General features: G+C 43.9%; 1 protein-coding gene across 3 annotated transcripts in view; it reads right to left on the bottom strand.

Annotated features, from left to right (window-relative positions):
• INTU (inturned planar cell polarity protein) overlaps window positions 1–25,660 on the bottom strand; it is a 148,816-nt gene that overhangs the window by 18,461 nt on the left and 104,695 nt on the right. For 2 of the 3 annotated variants that reach the window (XM_069743932.1, XM_069743930.1), the window contains exons 2-8: window positions 22,269–22,828; window positions 20,847–20,932; window positions 19,779–19,982; window positions 13,885–14,003; window positions 12,740–12,829; window positions 12,343–12,420; window positions 11,919–12,108 (exon numbers count right to left, since the gene is read on the bottom strand). In XM_069743932.1, the coding sequence (XP_069600033.1) occupies window positions 11,919–12,108; window positions 12,343–12,420; window positions 12,740–12,829; window positions 13,885–14,003; window positions 19,779–19,982; window positions 20,847–20,932; window positions 22,269–22,828 (1,327 nt within the window). The remainder of the gene's footprint in view (window positions 1–11,918; window positions 12,109–12,342; window positions 12,421–12,739; window positions 12,830–13,884; window positions 14,004–19,778; window positions 19,983–20,846; window positions 20,933–22,268; window positions 22,829–25,660) is intronic. The other variant, XM_069743931.1, reaches the window with a different exon arrangement.

Genomic DNA, 25,660 nt, shown 5'->3' with positions numbered 1-25,660 from the left:
CATGGTCAGTAACGTTACATACCTCTCACTACATGGAGCGAGACCATCACAGACATTTGCACATGCCTGGACCTTTCTGTTGAGCTGTATGACATATACGAGTGCGCGCTTCATACACTCACACGTGTACATTACCTTCATTATCTGACAGGGTACGTCCACCTAGCGAGATGCCGCAGTAGCCATGATACGTAAAGCGCATGCTGCAGAGCTAAATACTTTAAAAGGGGGTATCCACTTGAAAAAATCTCTCTAGAGGTGAGTAAAATAGAACTACCTAATATAATAGAATTCAGATGAGGCCCAGGTCCCAGCAGATCCACTTTCGTATTGGATTTGACACAGAAGACAGCTTACAGTGTTAATACATAGTAATATATCTGTAAAGGGGGCAGACACACTTCAATAGATAAGCCAGTTCCCTTTTCTGTCTATAAAATCAGTTGTAACACATAAGGGGGCTGGTTTAGCTACTGAAATGAGCCAATCATCTCTGGTCTCACCTCACTCCTGAGTTAAAATAAAAATGTAAGGGCAAATATAATAATATTTGTAATATATCTAAAATCAGCTTTCTTCCTCACTTATGAGACTCATCCCCTGGAACTTGTCATCCACTTTGAAACCCAGCTCAAATCAGTCTTGCTCAGACAAGACAAACTGCAGGCATCATGTCATGCAGCCCATTATACTCTATGAAGAGGGGAATGTGGAGAAGTAAGGATCAGGGAGAGGAAACAGGCAGAGGGAGAAGGAGGTCTCATGAAGGAGTCGCCATCCATTTTGCTTATTATGCATTATTAGGGCATATAGAGACAAATTGTGATTTTCTCCGGTTGCTTTGGAATTAGACCTGTTCAGGCTGATTTCCGCTCTTATGTAACCTGCATAGGCTGCTGTCCCATGGCACATCGCTAAAGTTACAAATCAGGTGGTTTGGATAAACAATATGTCAACACTTCCAAAAATGGACAGAAACCCATTTATTACGTTTCTACCAAACCCTTCAGTGACTTTTAAAAGTCACAAGCAATTCCATGCAGTACCTACAAACATACATCCACCTACTCCATCTGGAGACTTGCGTTTGTAGAGGCTCCTGTGTTACAAGTAAGATCTGTTAAACAGGGCTACCATTTTCACATCAGTGAAAGAGCTGGATCCTGCCAGTCCGTAAAACTGTAGGCTCTCAGCCTGGAAGAGGCATTTTGGGTTAGGGTCCCATCAAAGGGGTAGGTCTGTTGGGGCTGTTGGGCTCTCATGAATTGGCCAAATTGTGCAGTAAGTATCTTCATTTTTAAACATTTTCTACAGCAGTAATGCAGTTCCAATTTCATATATTCAATGTTTGCATTGTAAGGGGGCAGGTACTGGACAGGAGGTATGTGTCACAGAGGTGCCAAGCGTCTGTGATGTAGGTGTCCATAAGAAAAAAAATAAAGGAGGGTGGCACTCCCAGTTCTGGTAAAAAAAAATCCTTTATTGCATGTCCTTTAACCCCTTCCCGACCCATGATGCCACGTAGGCGTCATGAAAGTCGGTGCCAATCCGACCCATGACGCCTATGTGGCGTCATGGAAAGATCGCGTCCCTGCAGATCGGGTGAAAGGGTTAACTCCCATTTCACCCGATCTGCAGGGACAGGGGGAGTGGTAGTTTAGCCCAGGGGGGATGGCTTCACCCCCCCCCCCCCGTGGCTACGATCGCTCTGATTGGCTGTTGAAAGTGAAACTGCCAATCAGAGCGATTTGTAATATTTCACCTATTATAACTGGTGAAATATTACAATCCAGCCATGGCCGATGCTGCAATATCATCGGCCATGGCTGGAAACATTGATGTGCCCCCACCCCACCCCACCGATCGCCCCCCCAAGCCACCGATCTGTCCTTTACACAGCTCCGCTCCCCTCCGTCCTCCTGTCCGTTCCCCTCCGTGCTCTTGTCCGCTCCCCCCGTGCTCCAATCACCCCCCCCGTGCTCCAATCACCCCCCCTGCACTCCGATCCACCCCCCCGTGCTCCGTTCCAGCCCCCCCGCGCTCCGATTCCCCTTCCCCCCCGTGCTCCCCCCCACTCCATCATACTTACCAATCCTGCCGGGGTCCGTCCGTCTTCTCCCTGGGCGCCGCCATCTTCCAAAATGGCGGGCGCATGCGCAGTGCGCCCGCCGAATCTGCCGGCCGGCAGATTCGTTCCAAAGTGCATTTTGATCACTGAGAGATTATATCTCAGTGATCAAAATAAAAAAAATAATAAATGACCCCCCTTCCCTTTGTCACCCCCATAGGTAGGGACAATAAAAAAAATAAAGAATTTTTTTTTCCCACTAATGTTAGAATAGGGTTAGGGCTAGGGCTAGGGCTAGGGTTAGGGCTAGGTTCACACTACGTTAGTGCAGTCCGTTCAACATATCCGTTAAACGGACTGCACTAACGCAAGTGCCGGCACTTGCACAGCGCTAGCGCAGATGGAGCTTCTGCTAGCTCCATCTGCGCTAGCGGCGAGCTAGCAGTGACGGACCCGGAAACGCTGCAGGCGACGTCTCGGGTCCGTCACTCAATGACGGCACATCGCTAGCGCACGCCCATTGTGGACGTGCGCTAGCGATGCGCTCGCCATTGCTTGTAATGGCGGCGTTAACGGACTACGTTACACCGCGTTATGCCGCGGTGTAACGTAGTCCGTTAAACGGGTTCACACAACGCAGTGTGAACCCAGCCTTAGGGTTAGGGCTAGGGTTAGGGTTTCGGTATGTGCACACGTATTCTGGTCCTCTGCGGATTTTTCCGCTGCGGATTTGATAAATCCGCAGTGCTAAACCGCTGCGGATTTATGGTGGATTTACCGCGTTTTTTCTGCGCATTTCACTGCGGTTTTACAACTGCGATTTTCTATTTGAGCAGTTGTAAAACCGCTGCGGAATCCGCACAAAGAAGTGACACGCTGCGGAATGTAAACCGCTGCGTTTCCATGCAGTTTTTCCGCAGCATGTGTACAGCGATTTTTGTTACCCATAGGTTTACTTTGAACTGTAAACTCATGGGAAACTGCTGCGGATCCGCAGCGTTTTCCGCAGCGTGTGCACATACCTTTAGAATTAGGCCATGTGCACACGGTGCGGATTTGGCTGCGGATCCGCAGCAGATTGGCCGCTGCGGATTCGCAGCAGTGTTCCATCATGTTTACAGTACCAAGTATACCTATGGAAAACCAAATCCGCTGTGCCCATGGTGCGGAAGATACCGCGCGGAAACGCTGCGTTGTATTTTCCGCAGCATGTCAATTCTTTGTGCGGATTCCGCAGCGTTTTACACCTGTTCCTCAATAGGAATCCGCAGGTGAAATCCGCACAAAAAACACTGGAAATCCGCGGTAAATCCGCAGGTAAAACGCAGTGCCTTTTACCCGTGGATTTTTCAAAAATGGTGCTGAAAAATCTCACACGAATCCGCAACGTGGGCACATAGCCTTAGGGTTGGAATTAGGGTTGTGGTTAGGGTTGTGATTAGGGTTATGGCTACAGTTGGGATTAGGGTTAGGGGTGTGGGGGGGTTAGTGTTGGAGGTAGAATTGAGGGGTTTCCACTGTTTAGGCACATCAGGGGTCTCCAAACGCAACATGGCGCCACCATTGATTCCAGCCAATCTCGTATTCAAAAAGTCAAATGGTGCTCCCTCAATTCCGAGCCCCGACGTGTGCCCAAACAGTGGTTTACCCCCACATATGGGGTACCAGCATACTCAGGATAAACTGCGCAACAATTACTGGCGTCCAATTTCTCCTGTTACCCTTGTGAAAATAAAAAATTGGTTGCTAAAACATCATTTTTGAGGAAAGAAAAATTATTTTTTATTTTCACGGCTCTGCGTTGTAAACGTCTGTGAAGCACTTGGGGGTTCAAAGTGCTCACCACATATCTAGGTAAGTTCCTTGGGGGGTCTAGTTTCTAAAATGGGGTCACTTGTGGGGGGTTTCTACTGTTTAGGCACACCAGGGGCTCTGCAAACGCAACGTGACGCCCGCAGACCATTCCATCAAAGTCTGCATTTCAAAAGTCACTACTTCCCTTCTGAGCCCCGACGTGTGCCCAAACAGTGGTTTACCCCCACACATGGGGTATCAGCGTACTCAGGAGAAACTGGACAACAACTTTTGGGGTCCAATTTCTCCTGTAACCCTTGGGAAAATAAAAAATTCTGGGCTAAATAATTATTTTTGAGGAAAGAAAACGTATTTATTATTTTCACGGCTCTGCATTATAAACTTCTATGAAGCACTTGGGGGTTCAAAGTGCTCACCACACATCTAAATAAGTTCCTTTCGGGGTCTAGTTTCCAAAATAGGGTCACTTGTGGGGGGTTTCTACTGTTTAGCCACATCAGGGGCTCTGCAAACGCAATGTGACGCCCGCAGAGCATTCCATCAAAGTCTGCATTTCAAAACATCACTACTTCAATTCCGAGCCCCGGCATGTGCCCAAACAGTAGTTTACTCCCACATATGGGGTATCACCGTACTCAGGAGAAACTGGACAACAAATATTGGGGTCAAATTTCTCCTGTTACCCTTGGGAAAATAAAAAATTGCAGGCTAAAAGATCATTTTTGAGGAAAGAAAAATTATTTTTTATTTTCATGGCTCTGCGTTATAAACTTCTGTGAAGCACCTGGGGGTTTAAAGTGCTCAATATGCATCTAGATAAGTTCCTTGGGGGTCTAGTTTCCAAAATGGGGTCACTTGTGGGGGAGCTCCAATGTTTAGGCACACAGGGGCTCTCCAAACGCGACATGGTGTCCGCTAACAATTGGAGCTAATTTTCCATTCAAAAAGTCAAATGGCGCGCCTTCCCTTCCGAGCCCTGCCGAGTGCCCAAACAGTGGTTTACCCCCACATATGAGGTATCGGCGTACTCGGGAGAAATTGCCCAACAAATTTTATGATCCATTTTATCCTGTTGCCCATGTGAAAATGAAAAAAATTGAGGCTAAAAGAATTTTTTTGTGAAAAAAAAGTACTTTTTCATTTTTACAGATCAATTTGTGAAGCACCTGGGGGTTCAAAGTGCTCACTATGCATCTAGATAAGTTCCTTGGGGCGTCTAGTTTCCAAAATGGGGTCACTTGTGGGGGAGCTCCAATTTTTAGGCACACGGGGGCTCTCCAAACGTGACATGGTATCCGCTAAAGAGTGGAGCCAATTTTTCATTCAAAAAGTCAAATGGCGCTCCTTCCCTTCCAAGCCCTGACGTGCGCCCAAACAGTGGTTTACCCCCACATATGAGGTATCGGTGTACTCAGGACAAATTGGACAACAACTTTCGTGGTTCAGTTTCTCCTTTTACCATTGGGAAAATAAAAAAATTGTTGCTAAAAGATAATTTTTGTGACTATAAAGTTAAATGTTCATTTTTTCCTTCCATGTTGCTTCTGCTGCTGTGAAGCACCTGAAGGGTTAATAAACTTCTTGAATGTGGTTTTGTGCACCTTGAGGGGTGCAGTTTTTAGAATGGTGTCACTTTTGGGTATTTTCAGCCATATAGACCCCTCAAACTGACTTCAAATGTGAGGTGGTCCCTAAAAAAAATGGTTTTGTAAATTTCGTTGTAAAAATGAGAAATCGCTGGTCAAATTTTAACCCTTATAACTTCCTAGCAAAAAAAAATTTTGTTTCCAAAATTGTGCTGATGTAAAGTATACATGTGGGAAATGTTATTTATTAACTATTTTGTGTCACATAACTCTCTGGTTTAACAGAATAAAAATTCAAAATGTAAAAATTGCAAAATTTTCAAAATTTTCGCCAAATTTCCGTTTTTATCACAAATAAACGCAGAATTTATTGAACTAAATTTACCACTAACATGAAGCCCAATGTGTCGTGAAAAAATAATCTCAGAACCGCTAGGATCCGTTGAAGCATTCCTGAGTTATTACCTCATAAAGGGAGACTGGTCAGAATTGCAAAAAACGGCAAGGTCTTTAAGGTCAAAATAGGCTGGGTCATGAAGGGGTTAAAGGGAACCTGTCAGCAGGATTGTGCACAGTAACCTACAAAAAGTGTCAGGGTGGCGCAGTTATACTGATTACAATGATAACTTGGTTGACTAAATCCGTCTTGTTGCTGTGTAATCTTTATTTTCAGTTTTGAGTAAATGATATTCTCATGCTCAGTTTTGGTCTGTGGAGGGTCTTCAGGTGGTGTTCTGCTTGGTATTCATCAGTATGGCTTCTGACAGGTCACTGATCCCTCAGTGATTTGCCCCCTATTTTACTAGACCTTTCCAGACCCTGCACAGTGCTGATAGAGACAAAGTGCTAAGTGCTGAACTATAACAGATTTCAAGGAAAAATAGTGGATATTACCTTAGGGCACCGCGCCGTCCTGAGTACACGCACACACCCGACGCGCATTTCGGAACTAAATTCCTTCGTCAGGGGGTGACGAAGGAATTTAGTTCCGAAACGCGTGTCAGGTGTGTGCATGTATTCAGGACGGCGCGGTGCCCTAAGGTAATATCCACTAATATCCACTATTTTTCCCTGAAATCTGTTATAGTTCAGCACTTAGCACTTTGTCTCTATCAGCACTGTGCAGGGTCTGGAAATAACCCTGATGGTTAAAACAAATGTGTTCTTTGAATTTATTTGCACTTCAGCACTTTTTTGCATATATTGCACATCAATTTTGTAGTTTTTATTATTTTTTATTATTGTTTCCACATTGTGTCACTCAATTTTTCAGGGAATATACCCTGATTGTGGGTAATACTTACCTTGCACGGAAATATAAATTATTATTGTGTGGTTGGGTATCCGTATATTCATTTTTATATGCCGTCCCGTGCTGCACACTTTTTTGTATGATTGTTTTGTATTTTTATCGTATATTTTTTAACGGTAGTTTTTTATATATTGTATCGCTGCTTGATAAATAATGAAAGAATATATCTTGATCCAGTCTGGTCTTCCTGATGCATCCTTTGGTTTGGTGATTGGTTTTGGTTCTTGGTTTAAGTGGTCTCCACTTTCTTTTTACTTAAAAGACACCCGGGTGAGCTAATATCACTATATTTATGATTGTGATACTGATTTATATATAGCCTTTATTTTATTTGGGTTGTTCTTTTGTAATTTTCTCTAATGCTTTTTTGCATGGCAGAGATGACTGGTTCTGACAAACCCTTTGACCTCAGGATCTGCTTTTCAGGATCCAAGCTGACAGCTGCAACATCTCTAGATTCTGATGAACTAGCGGCCCCTGCCTCAGATCTCGTCTTGATGGTAGGAGAATTGGGTTTTCCAACGCCAGCCACTTTAATAGAGAGAACCAGCTCCTTTTGGGCCAGTATGCGACTATTAGGATTACTGACGCGTGACTCTCCTGTATCTTCCTCAGAACTCTCGGTATTAGAGTGAGTGGTGGGAAAGCATAAGCAAGTTCCATATCCCAGCTCTGTGTCAAGGCGTCTACCCTCGTTGGATTGTCTCCTGGATTTAACCAAAAGAATTCTTCCTTTGTCTTTGTATTCCTCCTTGAGGCGAATAAGTCTATTTGTGGCATGCCCCAGTACCCGGTTAGCTGAGCAAAGAGGTTTTCATTTAGAGACCATTCCAAGGGTTGGACCTTTCCCCTGCTCAGAAAGTCTGCCACCTGATTTTTTGAGCCTTTCATATGTACTGCTGTGATGGAGATCACTGTGAGTGCTGCCCAGGAAAATATTGTCTCTGCTAAGTCAAGTTGTCCGTGAAGATCCTGAAGTTATGCTCGTGTAGCTCCTCTTGGCATCTTCTCAGCGCTTCCCAAATCGCTCTGAGTTCCCTGAGGTCTGATGCACTGTTGCGTACAGATGTGGGCCGTGTTCCCTGGAGGTAATGTCCTGTGAGCTCCCCAGCCCGAGGCTTACGTAAGTAGTGATGTTTAAGAATGGGAACACTCTCCAGGGTCTTCCTTCCTCGAGGTTTGCTATACTGGTCCACCATGACAGAGACTGTTTTACCTCTCCGGATAGTAACATCCTGTTGTCCAACGAAGCCTTCTTGCCGTCCCATACTGAAAGGACCTCCAATTGTAGGATCCTTGAATGAAACTGACTCCATTGGACGCTGGGAATACAGGAAGTCATTAGACCTAGAACCCTCATGGCTTTCCTGATCGATATGTATTTTCACTTTTGTATCGCCTGAGACTTGATTTCTTTAAGTTTATTACTCACCCCAGCCTCTGCAGGAGTGACGTGGTTGATGTTAAAGAGTCTTCCATCTGTTGTGGCGAGTCTGCCACCAGCAGAAGGTCGTCCAGGTACAAGACGATGAGAATGTTCTTTTCTCTCAAGAAAGCAATAACTGCCATGAGTTTTGTGAATATATGTGGAGCGGAGGAGAGACCGAAGGCCAGGCACCGGAACTGAAAATGATGTATTCTCCCTTGATATTTTATCGCAAACCTGAGGTATTTTTGATGTGAGGCACGGATGGGTACATGGTAATAAGCACTTTTGAGATCTAGCGTGCTCATTACTGAGTCCTTCCTTATCAATGGTATGATTGATCTGAGAGACTCCATTTTGAACTACTTGTAAGTTACCCACCGGTTTAATGGTTTTAGGTTTATTATTGTTCGGTATTCCCCTCCTGGTTTTTTTGTTAATGGAAAACAGACTGGAATAATGTCCATGAAATTGTTGGGAATGGGGCACCTGAACTATGACCCGCAATTCCATAAGCTCCTCAATATCCTTTAGAAGCCTTTGATGGACCGCTGGAGACTGGGCACGTGTTAGGCAGCATTTTTGGGAGGTAACTGGGTGAGCTCTATCCTGTACCCCTGAGCAACCATCTGCAGGATCCACAGATTCTGGGTGATCTCCTGCCAACCTTCCAAGAAGTACTGCAGTCTTCCCCCCGATACCTTTGGCGTCATTGTCTGCTGGGTCTTGAGCCCTGGTCTCGAAAGGAGCCTCTACCCTTGCTACCCTTGGGGTAGCTCCATCTACCGGACTTCCCCTTTCCTTCATAGTCCTGCCTAGGGTGGGAGAGAGTCCTCCGAAAGACGGCATTTTACTTGGTTTTTCTGCAGGAAACCCCTTCTTTTTATCAGATGCTTTCTCCAGCAACTCATCTAAAACTGGTCCAAATACATGTAGGCCTGAGAAAGAATGGTATTGAGCAAAGTTTGTTCTTTGACTGGGTATCCACCATCCAAGATCTTAGCCACAGAGCCCACCTTGCTGCATTTGATAGCGCATTATTTCTGGCTGCAAAATGGACTGAATCTGCTGATGCATCTGCCATAAAGTCAGTTGCCATTCTTTTTTTTTCTAATCAAATAGTTTTTATTAATTATAAAATGCAATAAACATTTAACAATAATACATGTGTTTTTCAATCCCCCCCCCCCCCTAACATTAACCCCCCTTTACCCATCCCTCCCCCCTTCAGTTGCCATTCTTAATAATGGTAGTGATCTCAGGATTTCCTCCCCGGGAGCCCCCTGTCTTTAATGTGGCTCATCTACCCAAATACTCATAGATCTAGCTATTGAGGTGGCCACTGTGCTTGCCTTCATGATGGCTGTAGATGACTCCCAGGCTTTCTTAAGTAGGTCTTCCGATCTTTTGTCCATCGGATCCTTCAGGCCAGATAAGTCTTCAAATGGGATGGCTGTTTTCCTAGAGACTCTAGCCACAGGAAAGTAGATTTTTGGTATGGACTCCCATACCTTAGTCTCTTCCGGATTGAAGGGAAGGCCATACTTAAAATCCCTTGGGATTACTAGCTTCTTTCCCACGTCTTCCCATTCTTCCAGTATCATTGCTGTTATGTGGTTATTAACTGGAAATACTCTATTCCTACGAGCTCTCAGGCTGCCAAACATTTTGTTTTGTCAATGGTTCCGTGGAGTACTCAACCTTCATGGTACTTCTAACAGCCTGTAGGAGCAGGTCAGTGTTTTCGGTCAAAAATAGATATCTATTCCGTTCTTCTGGAAGTAATGCTGAAGAACTCTCGCACTCACTAGAGTCCGGATCAGAATACCCCGATATTTCTCCTTCCTCTGAACTTGGATCCATGTCCCATCTGGGTCTCTTAGCACAGGGAGATTGGGATGGCACCAAAGCTGAGACAGTAGCCTGAATCTCATCTCTGATCATGGTGCTTATATTGGTCAGTAAAGAGGTCTGCTCGTCTAAGCAGTTTAGCAATACATGCTTCACATAGCTTTTTCTCATGTCCCTCTGGGAGTCTAGCAGTACATAACGGACATCTGCTAGCCTTCTTTTTGGCAGTTGAAGTGGACCGCCTAGGCATCTCCTTGTCCTAAAAGATAATGTAGAAAGAAGGCCCTGTAGCTATTGGATCTAAAGCCCAGCTAAGCAACCCTTACCACAATCTACTCACATGGTCTGTGGATGGCTCTAAGGACTGGATGTCAGGACGGCTAGCACTCCCCATCTACTAAGTTAGATGTGCTGTTAGTTGTCCGACATTAAGTAGTCTGCCTTACCCAGCTTCAAGACATCGGATTCATCCTCCTTCCGAGCCTGCTGTCAATCTTGGTGTTGCAGGTACTCGGCCGGACTGCGCAAGCCTTGTCTGGAACGCACGCCGACCAGCACAGAATCACCTGCACTCGCCGCCATGTTCTCCTGGGAATCCCAAAGACACACCCCCAGGTCCTGACCCGGCACGCCCCAGCTAATACGGAGCGCCGGAAGTCATGCTCCTCAACTAGGCCCGGGATCCCGGTCACGACCCCAGATGAGGTCACTGGTGCTCCTCCTGATGACGCGGCGCGCCGGAAGTCCAGGAGACGCCGGCCGGTAATTCTGCCTCTCCAGGCCGGTCCCGGTATCCAAAGGCCACAGCTCCCGGAACTCGTCGCCAGTGTGCCCCCTGACCCAGCAGCCGCTGCCCAGAGCCCCCTGGGGAGGGATGCGACAGATACCAGGAACACACAGCTTCACCGGTATCAGCAACGCTGTGGAGTCTATCTGTCTGATCGAGACTCCACCAGCCCAGAGACCCCAAGAGAGGGATATGGCTGCTCCTGGGAGCCTCCCGCTCAACCGGACCCGGATACCCCTCGGCACCAGGTACTTTTGATCTTCGCAGCGCTCCTCTCCTGCGTCTGCCCCTGATAGGAACAGGAAAAACACTGAGGGGTGGTGGTGGGGAGGGGCTATTTAACTGCATCTGTGTTCCTGACCCTATCAAGGATGAAAAGGACAACCTCCTGGTGGTGCTGTCAGGAGGGACGTCCTGGAAATGAAACATTTGAAAATTGAAAGAAATCCCGCAAAATTTTGCCAATTCCTTTATGCTGCCAAAACCTTACTGTTCCATCAATGGATGGACTCGCCAAGACCTCCGAAGAGGTCTTGTGGCATTTGGAATCAAGACTATCATTCAGATGCTCCTAGATAATCTTATAAATGTGCCCCTGCTGTGTACTGTGTAACGGCTTTGTCTTACCGTACAGGAACATGGTCTGATCATACCACAGCTCCTGGGCAGGGGAAGAAGGAAAAAAATATACTGACAGGATAGCAAGGGATCACAGTGGATTCTTTCTTTGACATAAAACATGTTTTTAAACTGGCAGGGAAATGTTTTCAGAAAAAGTGGAATATGTGATCCCCTGCTATCCTGTCTGTTTACGCTTTTGCTTCCTCCCCCGCCCAGGAGCTGTGGTATGATCAGACCATGTCCCTGCACGGTCAGACACAGCTATTATACAGTACACAGCAGGGGCACAGTTATAAAGATTGTATCAGCAACAGAACATTTTTTTAACATATCCAAACATGGAACTTATTATTCCAAGATGCATTGACTAAAATGTACTTTGTTGTTACGACCACCTCTTTAAATCATCCTCACTATGAAATATTTTACAATAAAAATGAAAGAAGACATACCTTGATATCTTCAGGTAAGGACAGCCATCGCACTCCAGGAAGGTTGTCAGTGAAGTGGGAGCTGCAGGCATCATAGGACTCTGGTCCCTGACTTGGGTTTGCATGTAACACGGACAGCCTCACTGTTCGCTGGAAAAACAGGCTAAAGAAATGATCAAGACGAGGCACATTTTCCGCTTGACCGAAAGCCCTGCAACACAAAAGTGGAGCCCAAATCAAAGAAACGTACACAATGCTCTCCTTGAAAGGGAAACGTCACAATGAAAAATCCTTTTGGACGTACATCATATAGCATGCACAATAACACTGTGGGAGGGACCCCGAGAACGGCTTGGCGACTACACACAACCGAAGCATACTTAGCATGACAATGTGCTCCCGCTCCTCACACCACATACCCCACAAAGGACTTGATTGCACCTACCTATCCAAGGACTTGTACAGGAACTTTAATGTTCTAACTACATTGGCCATCATGTTCTTCAGATGCAAAAGTGAAATTCTAACAAAAAACAACAACAAAAAAGTTTAAAAGTAAAAATGTATTCTTAGGACACATTTTAGAGCAGTTTTATACAGTAAACTTCCCTTAAAAAGACATCAGGTTTATAGCACCCCATCTGAGAGCAGCATAGATTAGGGGCAGAGGTTCCTCTTGGGCATGAATGCATCAGGATGTGCTCACACTATACAGTTAACATGAGGTTAACATAGCCATATAATATAAACTTTGCCATCGAAAAGCCATAGTTTTCAGTGGAAAAACCACACCATGTATAAATCATAGTTCTAAGTATTACAAGAGGTCTCCAAGTCCTCACCTCTCGGCTGGAAGAGAAATCAGGAATAAATGCTCAGACTCCTGCCAGTAGGACACGTGGACCAACTTCTTATTGAAAACGAGAGAAGAGCTAACGAAAAAAATAAAAGAACGTAAATGAAAAGAAGAAATGTGCCCGGATGATAGGACCTGCAGGATTCCTTCCTACGTCTGTGGATTGTGCGATATTCCACCCACTGTCAAAATGTCACCCAAAAGAAGAAAACAAATAGGCAGATAATAATACAGATAAAGCAAATCCTTACATAAAAGTCAGAAAGCCGGAATCTTTTTCTATGGACAAACAGAAGCATTTTCAGTCTACAGATAGAAAAGAAAATAATGGTGTCATCATCACTTGATGTCCAGAGATGCAATGCACTACAGTACTGCACCAGAGGGAGGCGCTACTGATCAGTATTACTGGGGATTTATACTACAGTGTCCATACTGACTGGTTTGATCACATTAGTTGTTGAAAATACTGTCCCAAGTGGCCACTGTATATCAATAATTGGATTTCAATTTTTATTTCGGCAAAAAAAGTTTATCCCGGGTTTATTCTGATTACAATACTTGGGAGTCATGAAGGGGTTTTCTTATATGGGGCAATTAATCTCAGCATCAGAGGGATTCTTTGCCTTCCAATGGACCATCGCAGTACAATAGGGGGGACTCGAAGGACCGGTGTCTTTTTCCAACAATATCAACTAATTATTCACATACCACAAAAGATGGAGTACAGCCAGCAACTACTGTAGGTTCTCCATATTTTCCTATGCATGCAAGTAGTGAAAAAAAAACCTTTAAAAAAAACCTAGCCGTAAATATGATCTGTGGAGGAATTACTAACAAGCACAGAGCGTGGCCGGGCAGCGTCCTGCTGCTCGGCCTCATACCAGCAACTATGGAAGATCTTCAGAACCCGTGGACATCAGAGTTCCTAATCATATACCTCCTTAATCTGGACACTATGCACTGCACATCAGCTTCCTTATGCGTTATAGCACATTCACAGGCCAATCTGAAGCAGAAGTTTGCTCCTGGAAGTCCTGACTGTGTGAAAGGTCAGCCCCAGTGGTGGCCACAGTGAGGATCACCATCTATCCCAGACATAAGAAAATAGATTCCGCCAATTTCAATTACCTAACAATAGAGGCTCCCGTTACATTTTGCAGCATATCACTTAGTGTTAGAAATAATCCTCGTATACTTTTCAGCTTCTGCGAGGCTTCCGACACCGGATACTGGTAGACAATTTCCTGCTATTAAATGAAGAGCAGTTAGCACATTTTCAGCCATGCCACAAGGCTACAATACACAAGGACACCAAAGTAATTTCCGCACTTAGAACACAAGAAAGTATCCCCAGGCAAAGACTCCTGGCCCATGCAGCCATGGTCAAAAGTTTGGAGACTGAACTAAGTTCAGGGGGGATGAAATCTGAGGCCCTTGGCCAGGAAATCCTCCCAGATCCCAATCCCTTCTGGCCCAGATGCTGGCATCCAGCATGCCAAGGCAAATTGCAGAAGTCTTGAAAAATAAGTTACAACATTTTAAATATTGCACCTTTGCACAAAAACTTTATTCATAAAAACTTGTGAATTACTTATATTTGTACTTTAGTATAGCACTAAAACACCTGAGTAAAAAATCTAAAATCACTGAGCCAAAAAAAAAAAAAATACAAAAAAATGTGTGCGATTCTCAAAACTTTTGCCCATGACTGTACTGTGTAAAGCGGGTACTAGACTAAAGAGGTTTGTTGCCAGATCCTTGGGGTTAGCGAATATCTATCGAGACATCCAAGCTGGCCTCCTATGAGACCTACTGTCAGGAGCAGAGATGGAACACTTTGTATAAAATATAAAGGGGACAGAAAGATAGCCATCTGTCAATGTGTGTGGCTAGCCCAGGCATCTGAACGAGAGGGTAGCCCTTAATCATTTATTTTGCTTCATTAAGGAGTCTTGAAACCTTATTTCATTGAGTCGAATTTATTTCATTGCACACTAACACGGAAACCTATTTAAGGAGTCAGAACAAACTCTTAGCACACAACACTATGAAAGTTCGGGTACTTTTCTGATGTATGTCCTACTTGCCCAGGACATAGACAATGGTTCACTTCCAGTTTTGTGCTCCGTTTTACGCCCTTACATCTTATATTTATAGACACCTATAGACAACTGTATTATTTCAGACATTATGCATGTGTTATTTTACAAAAATAAACCTTCCATTTTGCAGACCGCATATGACTATTTCTTCACGTGTCTCCAAGGGTATTGATGTGGCTTGGACCAAAATAGTAAAGATTCAAACCAGATTTACCCACTTCAAAGGCATTGCCTCCACCACTGGATAATCCCCATAGGCCGCTCTGTGTGCTCAGCATATTCCCCGACTTTACCAAACTACTGAAGTGAAAAATTAAAACAACAATCCAATGAGTGGCACATGTTCTTCTTCCCGAAGCGAAGTTTCCATTCCCCACAATAAGGGATTGGTAGCAGTGAGGATTTCATTGCTGTCGGGGCTGATCGCCTGTGTGGCAGCACATCCCTTCACGTGGGGAACGCCAGGGTCACGTTTCACAGCACCGGAGGCCCCAAGTTGTAGAGGGGCTTCCACAGACGGTGAGCTAGTAGCATGCACAATGGTGGATGGTACTTGTAGTACGCCCAGGCCATAAACACGTGTGAACGTTGCCTTACCTGGCCTAGTGGTGTTAGATAAGACATCTATGTGTGATAGATAGACCCCTATGGTAGCATTTTCCTACTGGCCCCAAGCACATAACATGGGGAGAAATTCCTTCTGACAATAGAACTGAGCAGATTCACTGCCCAGAGATCTGGGAGCCGTATTATTAACCAGCTTTCCAAAGGACAGGAATACATAATTAGCAACCAGATTAGTCAGTAATATTGGCATTTAAAGGGGTGGCCTCATTCTCTGCTTGAGGAGTATAGCACTCCCCTTCGTCTCAGCTTCTAGGCAGAAAGGGTCCGGTGTACTCCTGATTGACAGTACGGACCAGTAGCATGGTTGCTCTCCTGGCCTGAACTGTGCCCTCTACAAGGCACCATCAGAGAAGAGCAGGGGGCTGAGGCTGGCCACATCTAGCAGACTTCACTTACAAGCTCTATAGAAAAGTACATTACATGTCTTGCCTAGGAAACCAGCTACCTTTTATAAACTGCAAAAGGTGGCCGGTAACCTCGGCAACGAACAATAAACTAATAACTAAAAATCCGTCCATTCTTGAGGTCAAAGAGGATTTTTAATGTATAAGGTTAGTTGTATTTACAAGCACTGCTCAATTTTACTAAGGTAAGACAACCCCTTTAAACCATTTCTACATATATAACCTGTAATAAGACCTAACATTGAATAACAAGCTTCAGAAGATCACACTCTGCCCTCAGTACGGTCAGACAGATTTTCTGTGATCAGTGTTGTTTACTATTGTTTAGCTATACTCGCCCAGCAATGCTTCTATGCCGCTGCCCTCGGGCTTTGACAGACAGCAGCGGTCATGTCACGGCTGGGCTCAGCAGTCATGTGCCATCTGTAGCAGGAGAGCGCGGCATTCCTGACAGCCGATGGCCAATCCATAGTATGGTATCTATGAAGAACTTGGCACACAGTTGACGTTTAGACCTTCTTCAGATATATGGATCGCCATAGGACAATATAGGACTCCATGCTGAAACTATACCGGGTACAGTCATCTGGAAAGTGGGAATACCACTAAAGGTAGCCATAGGCATGCTGACCTCTATAGGTGCCATACCGGTAGTGGTATTCCCACTTTCCAGATGACTATATCCGGTATAGTTTCAGCATGGGGAGTCCAATATTGTTCTATGGCAATCAGTACATCTGAAGAAGGTCTAAACTGAGACCGAAATGTCATATGTTCACTGAAAATAAATCATCCTTTTCCTACATCAATTGAGTGCCAAGTTCTTCATAGATATGTGCCATTACATGTCCACTAAGCCCAGTGATTGGCTGCAATGGTCATTCGCACTGTAGTAATCATGCAACTGCTGCAGCCGGTCAACAAAAGACCTATTTTTCCAAAATTACTCCAGCTATTCTCAATAATAAAAAAAATAAATAAAATCACAGGAAATCTTAACATTATATTCAAAACAGCAAAAATAGATGGTGCTAGCTTCATAGTCGTTAAAAGCATGCTAAAAAATTGTGAAAAAAACCCTGAATCTAAGAACGGCGCAAAGATTCTCTCTTCTACAAAGGAGACGGTCAAAGCGGATTCTTCTAATCTAATTTAATTAGGCCTCTGAATTTCAGCTCAGCGAAACAGTTTGTTACATCAGACCCTCAAGCTTTATATAAAACAAAAAGAAAATGGAAAAAAGGAAGGAAGCACAAAAGATACATTATGTCAATGAAAATGCCAGAAACCGGTCTCTAGGCAACAACAAGAGAGAGAATAAGATGTAACAGGGAGTTGGCAGCACGCCGAGATCTACAAGCACCTTAAAAAGGTATTCCCATCTACAAGATCCTATCCCAACATGTAACAGGTGTAATAATAACAGGAATATTAGCAAATACCTCCAATTAGAATTGTAGTATAGTTCTTCTGATACATTGTGTCTCTTACCCTACAGGGCATTGCAGTACCCTAGGTATCCATGCTTACAACCATTGATACAGTGACCGTTAGTTAACGAGTAGTGGCCATATCCATGGATACCTAAGCTACTAAAACGCCCTGCAAATCAGAAGAACTATACTTCCATTTTATTTGGAGGTATTTGCTAATATTATTACACATAATACATATTGGGATACGATCTTGGAAATGGGAATTCCCCATTAAGTTATAATGTACTGGAGCTGGCCATCTTTAGGTTACATTATCGTCTACAGGACAGCGACTGTGGAGAAGATTTACTGATCAAAACGCTGCAGAATTCTGGCTGAACTTGAGACCCAAACTTGGCATATCTGCCGAGCATCACATTTGTTGGAAGGAGTCTGTCAGCAGCTATGGAACATGAGAACACCAAGCTCTAGGGCTGCCGATACTGGCACAGTTGTTGAGAATCGACTGCTTAATCTTTATTAGATCACACATGTCTATTGGGAGGTCCATCGGCAGGGAGGACAAGTCAGACCGTCATCACTGTAGACCTCCCATACCCAACACTAATGTCTAGGACCCTCGGACAATTGGTTGTTGGGGGAGATAAGGATCTGGCGTGTCCGATATCAGATGGACGATCCTTTTGTTTTCCCCGAGATAAGATGCAGCTGGACAGGTCCGGCAGAGACTGGCCCATAGAGAACACAGGAGCGCTCGCCAAGCTAAACGATCGGCTGGCATCTGCCTAATGTGCTTGGACCCTAAAGTGCCAAATGCTTCCCCTGCTCTTACTGGACTGATGGCCCTCATTGTGCCTGCCGCTGACATCCTATGCTCCCACCAGCGAGCAGCGGCCTCACTAAATGACTGTATGACCCACTGTATCTGGAGCCATCCAGCCAATGCATAAAACTGGTTTGGGGCTATTGAGCATTCAGTAGGGCTGGCCATAGACATTACATTAGATTGGCTAATGTTAAAGAAGTTGTCCACTACTTGGACAACAACTTGTCATATGGCACGCTTGGCCCCGATAAAATAAAAAAAGCCTATACCCCCCTCCTGAGCTGGTGCTGTCCCCGTGGTGTTGGCACTCGCTCTCCCGGGGCTCCCATGCTGCTGTTGTGACATGTGACCCTGGCACCCAATCAGCTCTGGCGTCACTGTCCCCGCCTCCTTTCGAATTGAACATGAACAGGAAGTCAGAGATCAGCTACAGCCGGACTTCCTCTTCATGTTAAATTCGACAGGAGGCGGAGACAGAGACATCAGAGCTGATTGGGCGCCAGGGTCACGTGTCACAACAATAGCATGGGAGAGAAGGGGAAGCGAGTGCAGACATTGCGGGAACGGCGCCGGCATGGGAGGAGAGTATTAGCTTTTTTATTTTATCGGGGCCAAACATTTATATCATTAAGCGGTTGTCCTAGTAATGTACAACCCCTTTAAGGTTAAAGAACTGTTAAACGAGTGATCGCCTCAGTAGGGGATCACTTATTTATCGGTTGTTAAATAGTTCACCGCAATAGTTCTTTTTGTTTAGTGTTACTTTCACCAAGAGGGAGTGGCTCACAATCAAATAAGCAGAGCAGTGTAAGCACGCCCCCAGAGAATCTGTGAACCACACCCACTTGTTAAACACTAAAAACTAGAACTTAATTAAAAGGCCCATATCTCTTGAACAGCACAGCACATTGGATTTGAAGGAAAATAAAAAAAACATTCAGAGAAATGGGACTACACTAACAGCAAATTCTGGCGAGTTTTGACCCGATGCTAGGTCCTAGGTTTCTTTTCAGAGGAAATGTAAATTCTCCAATTTCATCAAAGCATCACTAACAAGTGAGGATGCCCTTAGCCCATAAACCCAGGAGAGTATGTATGTTAGATCAGCAATGGGTCATCCAGGAAAAGAGTAGATATGCCATAGAAGATCAGGTAGGCAGAGGTCAACCCTTGGGATCCAACGCAGCAGAATGGACTCGTGGCAGACACCTCACAGGTCAGATATCAGGCCATATTCCAACAATGTAATGGATCTGTTATGCATCTGCCAAATAGTTGACATCACATAAGAATAAGCGACTCGGGGACCTGAGGTTACTGCTAGCAGCAGACTCATGTTCCCTACCACCCATAGACTACAGACATAGATCAGTAGCCACACTACATTTCCCAAGTTCACATTTTTTCTGCCACCATTCTCTTACTTTGAGCAGAAGGTATAGGAACGTTCATCCTGAGTTTATAAGACACTTTCATGCTCAAAGTGAGCCATAGCCTTCTAGCAATTGGTTATTTTGGAATTAAAGGGAATCTGTCAATAGCTCAGGAGAAGTGAAATCGGCCTGTACCTGAAACTTTCACTGTCTATCCTCTAAATAATAAATCACTTTAGTATAAAGTCACTTACCTCTTCTTTTGAATTGTCAGAGTCGAGTCGGAGTGACAAGTACATTGCTATATGAGGCATCTCTTCCAAGACTTTCTGGTGGTTGGTATGTTCTTCGCCCCAGATCAACTTTGTCATGTTGCCCATCGGTGGCTGTGGCACAGGATTCATAGTTGGAGATGGAATCTGAGCATCGAACACCGTTGTTTCAAAGGTCAGTTTCACCTTTTTGTAAAGAAGCAGTAGATAATATATGTATAAATCTATACTTTATAGTGGACAGGTCCTTTATGGAAGACTTCATTTCTACAAACCAAGATGTAACACACAAACATTATAAGCCCGTCATATGTCCTAATGTTAATCTCAGATTAGGCATGGTTAGGTCACACTCTAAGCTGGGAAATCAGGTTGACAAGGCAACAGTCCAATACACTGAGTATCGTGCGTACAACTTCGGACCTGTGCACGATACTCGCTGGTAGAGACGAGCGTATGTTTTGAAATTAGAATTTGCCAGCTTCGTACAATTATTTGAAGTACTCAATTTGCGGCAAATAAATTTGCCGTAAGCCTCCAACTACCCAAAAAATATCTGGGTAGAATCTATGGTCATGCCATAAAAAGTGAAGAGATGCATGTCGGAGGGAACTGCAAAAGTTTTGAAAGATAAAAGGTCAACACTGTAAATATTAAGCCTTATACTTGATGGATTTGTCCCCGAGTGTAACCACTTATTAAATGCTGATAACTGTACTTCACTAACCATAGACTTGTCTAATAGATCTAAAAACATTGAAGAAACAAAATTTGTGAAAAAAATGTGTCAGTCTCAAAATTTTTGGTCATGACTGTATACTCATAATAAAAAGATGAATGCTGACAGAAGTTTTCTTGCACCTCCATTAAGTGTAGAAAGAAGCCCCCCTTCCACGCCCCACTCACCAAAAAAAAAAATAGTTCATAATTCACTGCAATTTTTGGTTCTCTCTCTCTGTGTGGCTAAAAAATGTGAATATTTCCAGAAAAAAGTGAAATAATTTTCATTCTGCAAAAGGAGTATAGAAATGGGAAGCGAGCAGACTTTACCTGCATGGGCCCCGGGATACAAGACAGCACCCGCTCTATATTCTCTGTGTTGACTTCTACATCATTCACCGCAATAAGAGCATCCCCTATTAAAAGAAGAAGAATAACAATGTAGAAGCAAAAATCCTGGAGATGGGTATACACTAGGGAACTGGTTCACACAATGGTGCAGGTTACAGATGCTGCTCCAACACTGCCAATGTTGAAGGCCCATACAAGTGGAGAGGAGGCCTCCATACTGGACATCGGAACAACATGTCTTTATAGAAGAGATTTCAGGGCATGGCAAGGTCTTACAGTCACTACAATTATTATACAGGAAATGTCTACTGCATCAGATTCATACTAGGATTTCTGGCTCACAGGGATTTCCAGTAAATGAGGTTGCCTCGAGGAACACCCAATAATACATAAGTTTTTAGGGACTTGAACTTGGCTTCCAATCTAATAGACCTGGATTGGCCATATACTACCTGGCAGTCTGCTATTCAGAGAACAGTATGTAATGAGACCACACTGACAGCTGATTACTGGGGGTATCTGAATGGGTATGCATCAACCAGCTGATGGCCAGGCCGGCATCAAACTGAAAAGGGATTGTCATGGTGAGACAACCGCATCAAAGGAATTTACATTGTGCGAGTGCAGGAGGATGGGAGCAGCAGTGTAAGGAACGGCTGAGGAGCAGGACGCCACAGACCAAGAGGAAGAGTATGTCTGCTGAAATGTAATTATGGATAAAACTATATACATATGTGCATATACAGTGTGTCTAGGAAGTTATATACAGAATATCTTTGGATTACAATAGTTATCCATTTTGTCACCTGCTGACAATCATGCAGTCTACTGGTGTAACACCAATTTTAGAGCCCATAATGCCATGGTAGCATGCAAAGAATTAGGATTAAACTATATACAGAAATGGCCTAAAATGGCTATACTTCAAAAATTAGGGCACTCAAACACATTAAGGGGTGTGTCAGCACAGAATGACCGTTCAGGGCAAGTACAGGCTCTCGGTGCTTCATGGTGGGGTTAACCATTGATATACACCTTCCCACCTGATGGTTTTCCCTCTCACTCTCTAATGCCAGAGATGTCAATCAAAGAAGAAGGGATGTAGAGGAAAAACAGGCAGGTGTGAAGGTGCACTTAAATGATTAGCCCTGGTGTGAAGCACCGAGCGGGAACACTTAGTTTGAACAATCATCCTGTGCGGACCGAGTCCTTTCAAACAAAGTCAGCCTAACCCACTGTTTTCGGCGAGACTGGCCCACTATATGTTTGTAGGTACTTTGATTCTCTTCTAGAGAGAGATGACTGGACTTCCCATAGAGAACACAGATGAACAAACGACCTACAGTTATCCAACATGTATGGCCAGGTTTACGCTAGAGTAGATATGATATGCTCTCTTACCAATAAGGATTTGACCACAGCGAATAGATGGACTTTCTGGAATAAAACCATGAACAACCAGCTTCTCAGGAACACTCCACCGATGTGGAGGATCAGGAGCACTTTGCTTTTCCAGTCTCTTGCTGTTCTTTGAAGACTGATGAACAATCCCGATCAGTCTCTGGAGCAGGCAGAGCTTCTCATATGGTGCACTGTGAAGAATCCGGTTTGGATTGACATATAGACAAATATCCTTATATTGTTGATGGGTAAGCATTCCAGTTTTGATGCTGGGCTGGCGTTTGAGGATAGAAGTAGGCCCTGTTGGTCCATTTAGTCTAGAAAGCCTCTTCTTGCTAATGTGCTTGTTGCTCAAAATTTTTGCAAGTTTTTTAAAACGTGGTTCACTTCTATTTTTCTTGGCATTTTCTGAAATAACTTCGGCTACATTTTCACAGAATCTGACATGGTTTACTCCTGGATTCAGAGGTAAAATTGCTTCTTCCTCTCCTTCACTCAACTCAAGATAAAACAGTTCTCCATTATGATCCACTCTCTCCGACCACTCCGGCTCCACGTCACTACAAATACATTCAAGAATATTTTTTTTACCATTTTAAAGCAGGACTACAAGTCAGTACTAAAGTTCAACCTTCTGACTAATGGGAAGGGTAGTGTGTGGGATAGAGGTATGCTTTGACTACAAGGGTACTACAAGGTGAGAAAATGTGAGCACAGAATCAAGACATGCCTATTGTGACTATTGGTCAAGCAGGAGGCCCTGATCTGTCTACTGGGATAGTAAGAGGGCCTGCAGTGCCTACTTGGGAAACATCAAAGTTTTTCCTATCAGTCACTAGGAAGGGGAACCTTATTTTTAAATAAAATATAACATTCCCTGTTGCTAGGTTGTTTATTTTAAGTTGCTGTCTACTGTTCCTACAATACATCACTACTGGTCCATAACATCTAGAACGGTCTCTTAGAATTCGAAAGGCCTGCACTACAAAAAATGTGTTTTCTTCCATTCAATTATATTCACTGGTCAGATATTAATGCTATGCATGCCACATTTCCATTACAATAGTGTACGGTAAAGCCTTAGGCTATGAGCACACAATGCTTTTTGGTGCCTTTTCGCAGTGTTTTTTTCCGAGAGGAAATGGGCAAAACCGTTATGGAATCCTTATACCAGCCAATGCAATGAGGATCCTGAAGTGTTGTGCACATGATCAGCAATTTTCCTTGAGTTTTTGCAGTGCGTTTTTTTTCTGCGGCATGTCAATTCTTTGTGCGGCTTTTTAGAGTTTTTCACCCATTTACTTCAATTGAGTCAGTCAAGTTTCAAGGTTCGGATTCAGTTGCAACCCCTGCACCAAGTATAGCTACAACTCATGCCCAATTATATTATGAGTCCTATCTATAGACTGGTTTACAAAGTGTTAGGTTATGTGTATTTAGGGAATATTCAATGAAATATTAAGATATTAAATTTAATAGTTTTCAATGCATTGATAATTACAATAATTTGGGTTAGTACACATGTATTCATACCGTCGTATGTGGAACATGTGGTTTGAACTTATATATGCGTCACAGTCTGAGTGATGGCTGACAGAAGAGTGTATGAGCAGCTGACGAGAGGGAATATAACGCAATAGTAATGTGGAATGTGTGATGTATGAAAGAGGCCTCATGGTATGCTATTTTTTTTTTTTTACAAAAATATGTATTTATTGCTGTAATTTTTGTTCATTTTAAAATATTTTTACAATAATTATTTTTTTTTACTTTGTCCCTCTATGGAACGTTAACATTTTTCACTCTGATTGCTGGTATAAAGCAATCCAGCGCACCAGCATTACAATGCATTCTACCTGTCAGTGCTGCACTGACAGAAGCCTCTTAGACCATGCTCCGAGCATGGTCTAACAGGCTTCCTGTAACCTGGATGTCCTCATGCCAACCTCTGGTTGACAAGGCAATGATCTAGATTAGCGATGATGTCGCGGGGAAGCCGATAGAACCGGAGAGGGAGCCGCATCCCTCTGCCTGCCTTCTAAATGGTGGGATCGATATCAATCGCAGGGATATAGGAGCTTAAAATGAAAGTGGTGGTCCTGGCTCTGACAGCTGGATCTAGCTCCTGGACCCCCAGATCGCCATGACGTACTGATACGTGAAAGGTTGGGAACCCCTTCCCTTCTGTGAAGTATGGGTACGGTAAAGGTCGCATAGGGGTTAAGGAACTAACTGTTCACTCAGTGTTCAACTATGGTTATGGTTTTCACCCATCACTGGATCATTGTTAAAGGGGTTAAACGGACATGTGACTGCAGACGTGTGAGTGTTCCCAGCACGATGTGAGGATTCACCGATGTCCATGAAGGGAATGGTGGTTACGTGACCGCAAGTATGCAATATGCATACTCCTGGCTAGAACACAACTACTCTAAGGCCTTGTGCAATACACTGCTTGACGTCAGACATTGGGGGAAATAGGGTGAGTCAAAATGACAGAGGCTTCAAATATACAGTAGCCATTTGCATCAGTAACAGAGGCACGGACCGGCCATGTAAAGGTATTGCTGGGCTTGTCTATGAAAGCTACATGCGCATAGAAATAGCTTGGGGTGGCATTCTGCTGTCAGATTCCCTTTGATATTGGATCCAGCTTTGGCTCCACATTTTAAAAAGGAAATTGGGAAACCAGAGCCATTCAAATGTGGACAATTATGGTAAATTACCACCATACATGTGATGGAAAGCCCCTTATATAATGAGAGGTGAGAAAAAAAATTAACACAATAAATTTAGAAAAAAAATGCCTTAGGAGACATTCAATAGATGTGGAGTAAAGGCGATTCTGGCAACTAATTAGGAAAGGGGTCTTTACAGTTAGAGCAGTCAGACTGTAGTATGCCGACCACAAGAGGTAGTAATGGCCGACACTATTTCAGCATTAAAAACCTGGATGCTTTTCTAATAACCAATGCCATTGTGGGTTATAAATAATCCAGCAACAGATAAGGAAGGTTGAACCTTATGCCTTTTTTCAACTATGCCCATTTCTTTTATAGATTTCAAGTTCCAAGTAAAACTGTAGGAGAGTTCAGCGCAAAATAGGGACTTATCCGAGAAATATAGTGAGCTTTACGCTCACCTGTCTGTTTAATCTGTATAAACAGCATACAGTGCAATATCAGCTGCAGCAGATCCACGGTCAGGGAGTGACCATCAGACATCAATAAGTTAGGAGGGGTTTGTGGATAGTCTCCGCGCTGACGACAGGATTTAAAAACACATATCCTAGTGTTGTAAAATGATTGGCTTATTTTAATGCGCTTCAAGTACTACTTCTTCAGGAAAACCACATGGATGCATATGGACCTTTCCTGATAAGCAATAAACAT

The sequence above is a fragment of the Ranitomeya imitator genome, chromosome 1, assembly GCF_032444005.1.
Source record: "Ranitomeya imitator isolate aRanImi1 chromosome 1, aRanImi1.pri, whole genome shotgun sequence".
In the NCBI taxonomy this organism is placed as follows: Eukaryota; Metazoa; Chordata; class Amphibia; order Anura; family Dendrobatidae; genus Ranitomeya; species Ranitomeya imitator.
The sequence above is the reverse complement of the archived record's forward strand: the minus strand, read 5'-3'. Positions and strand labels throughout refer to the sequence as shown.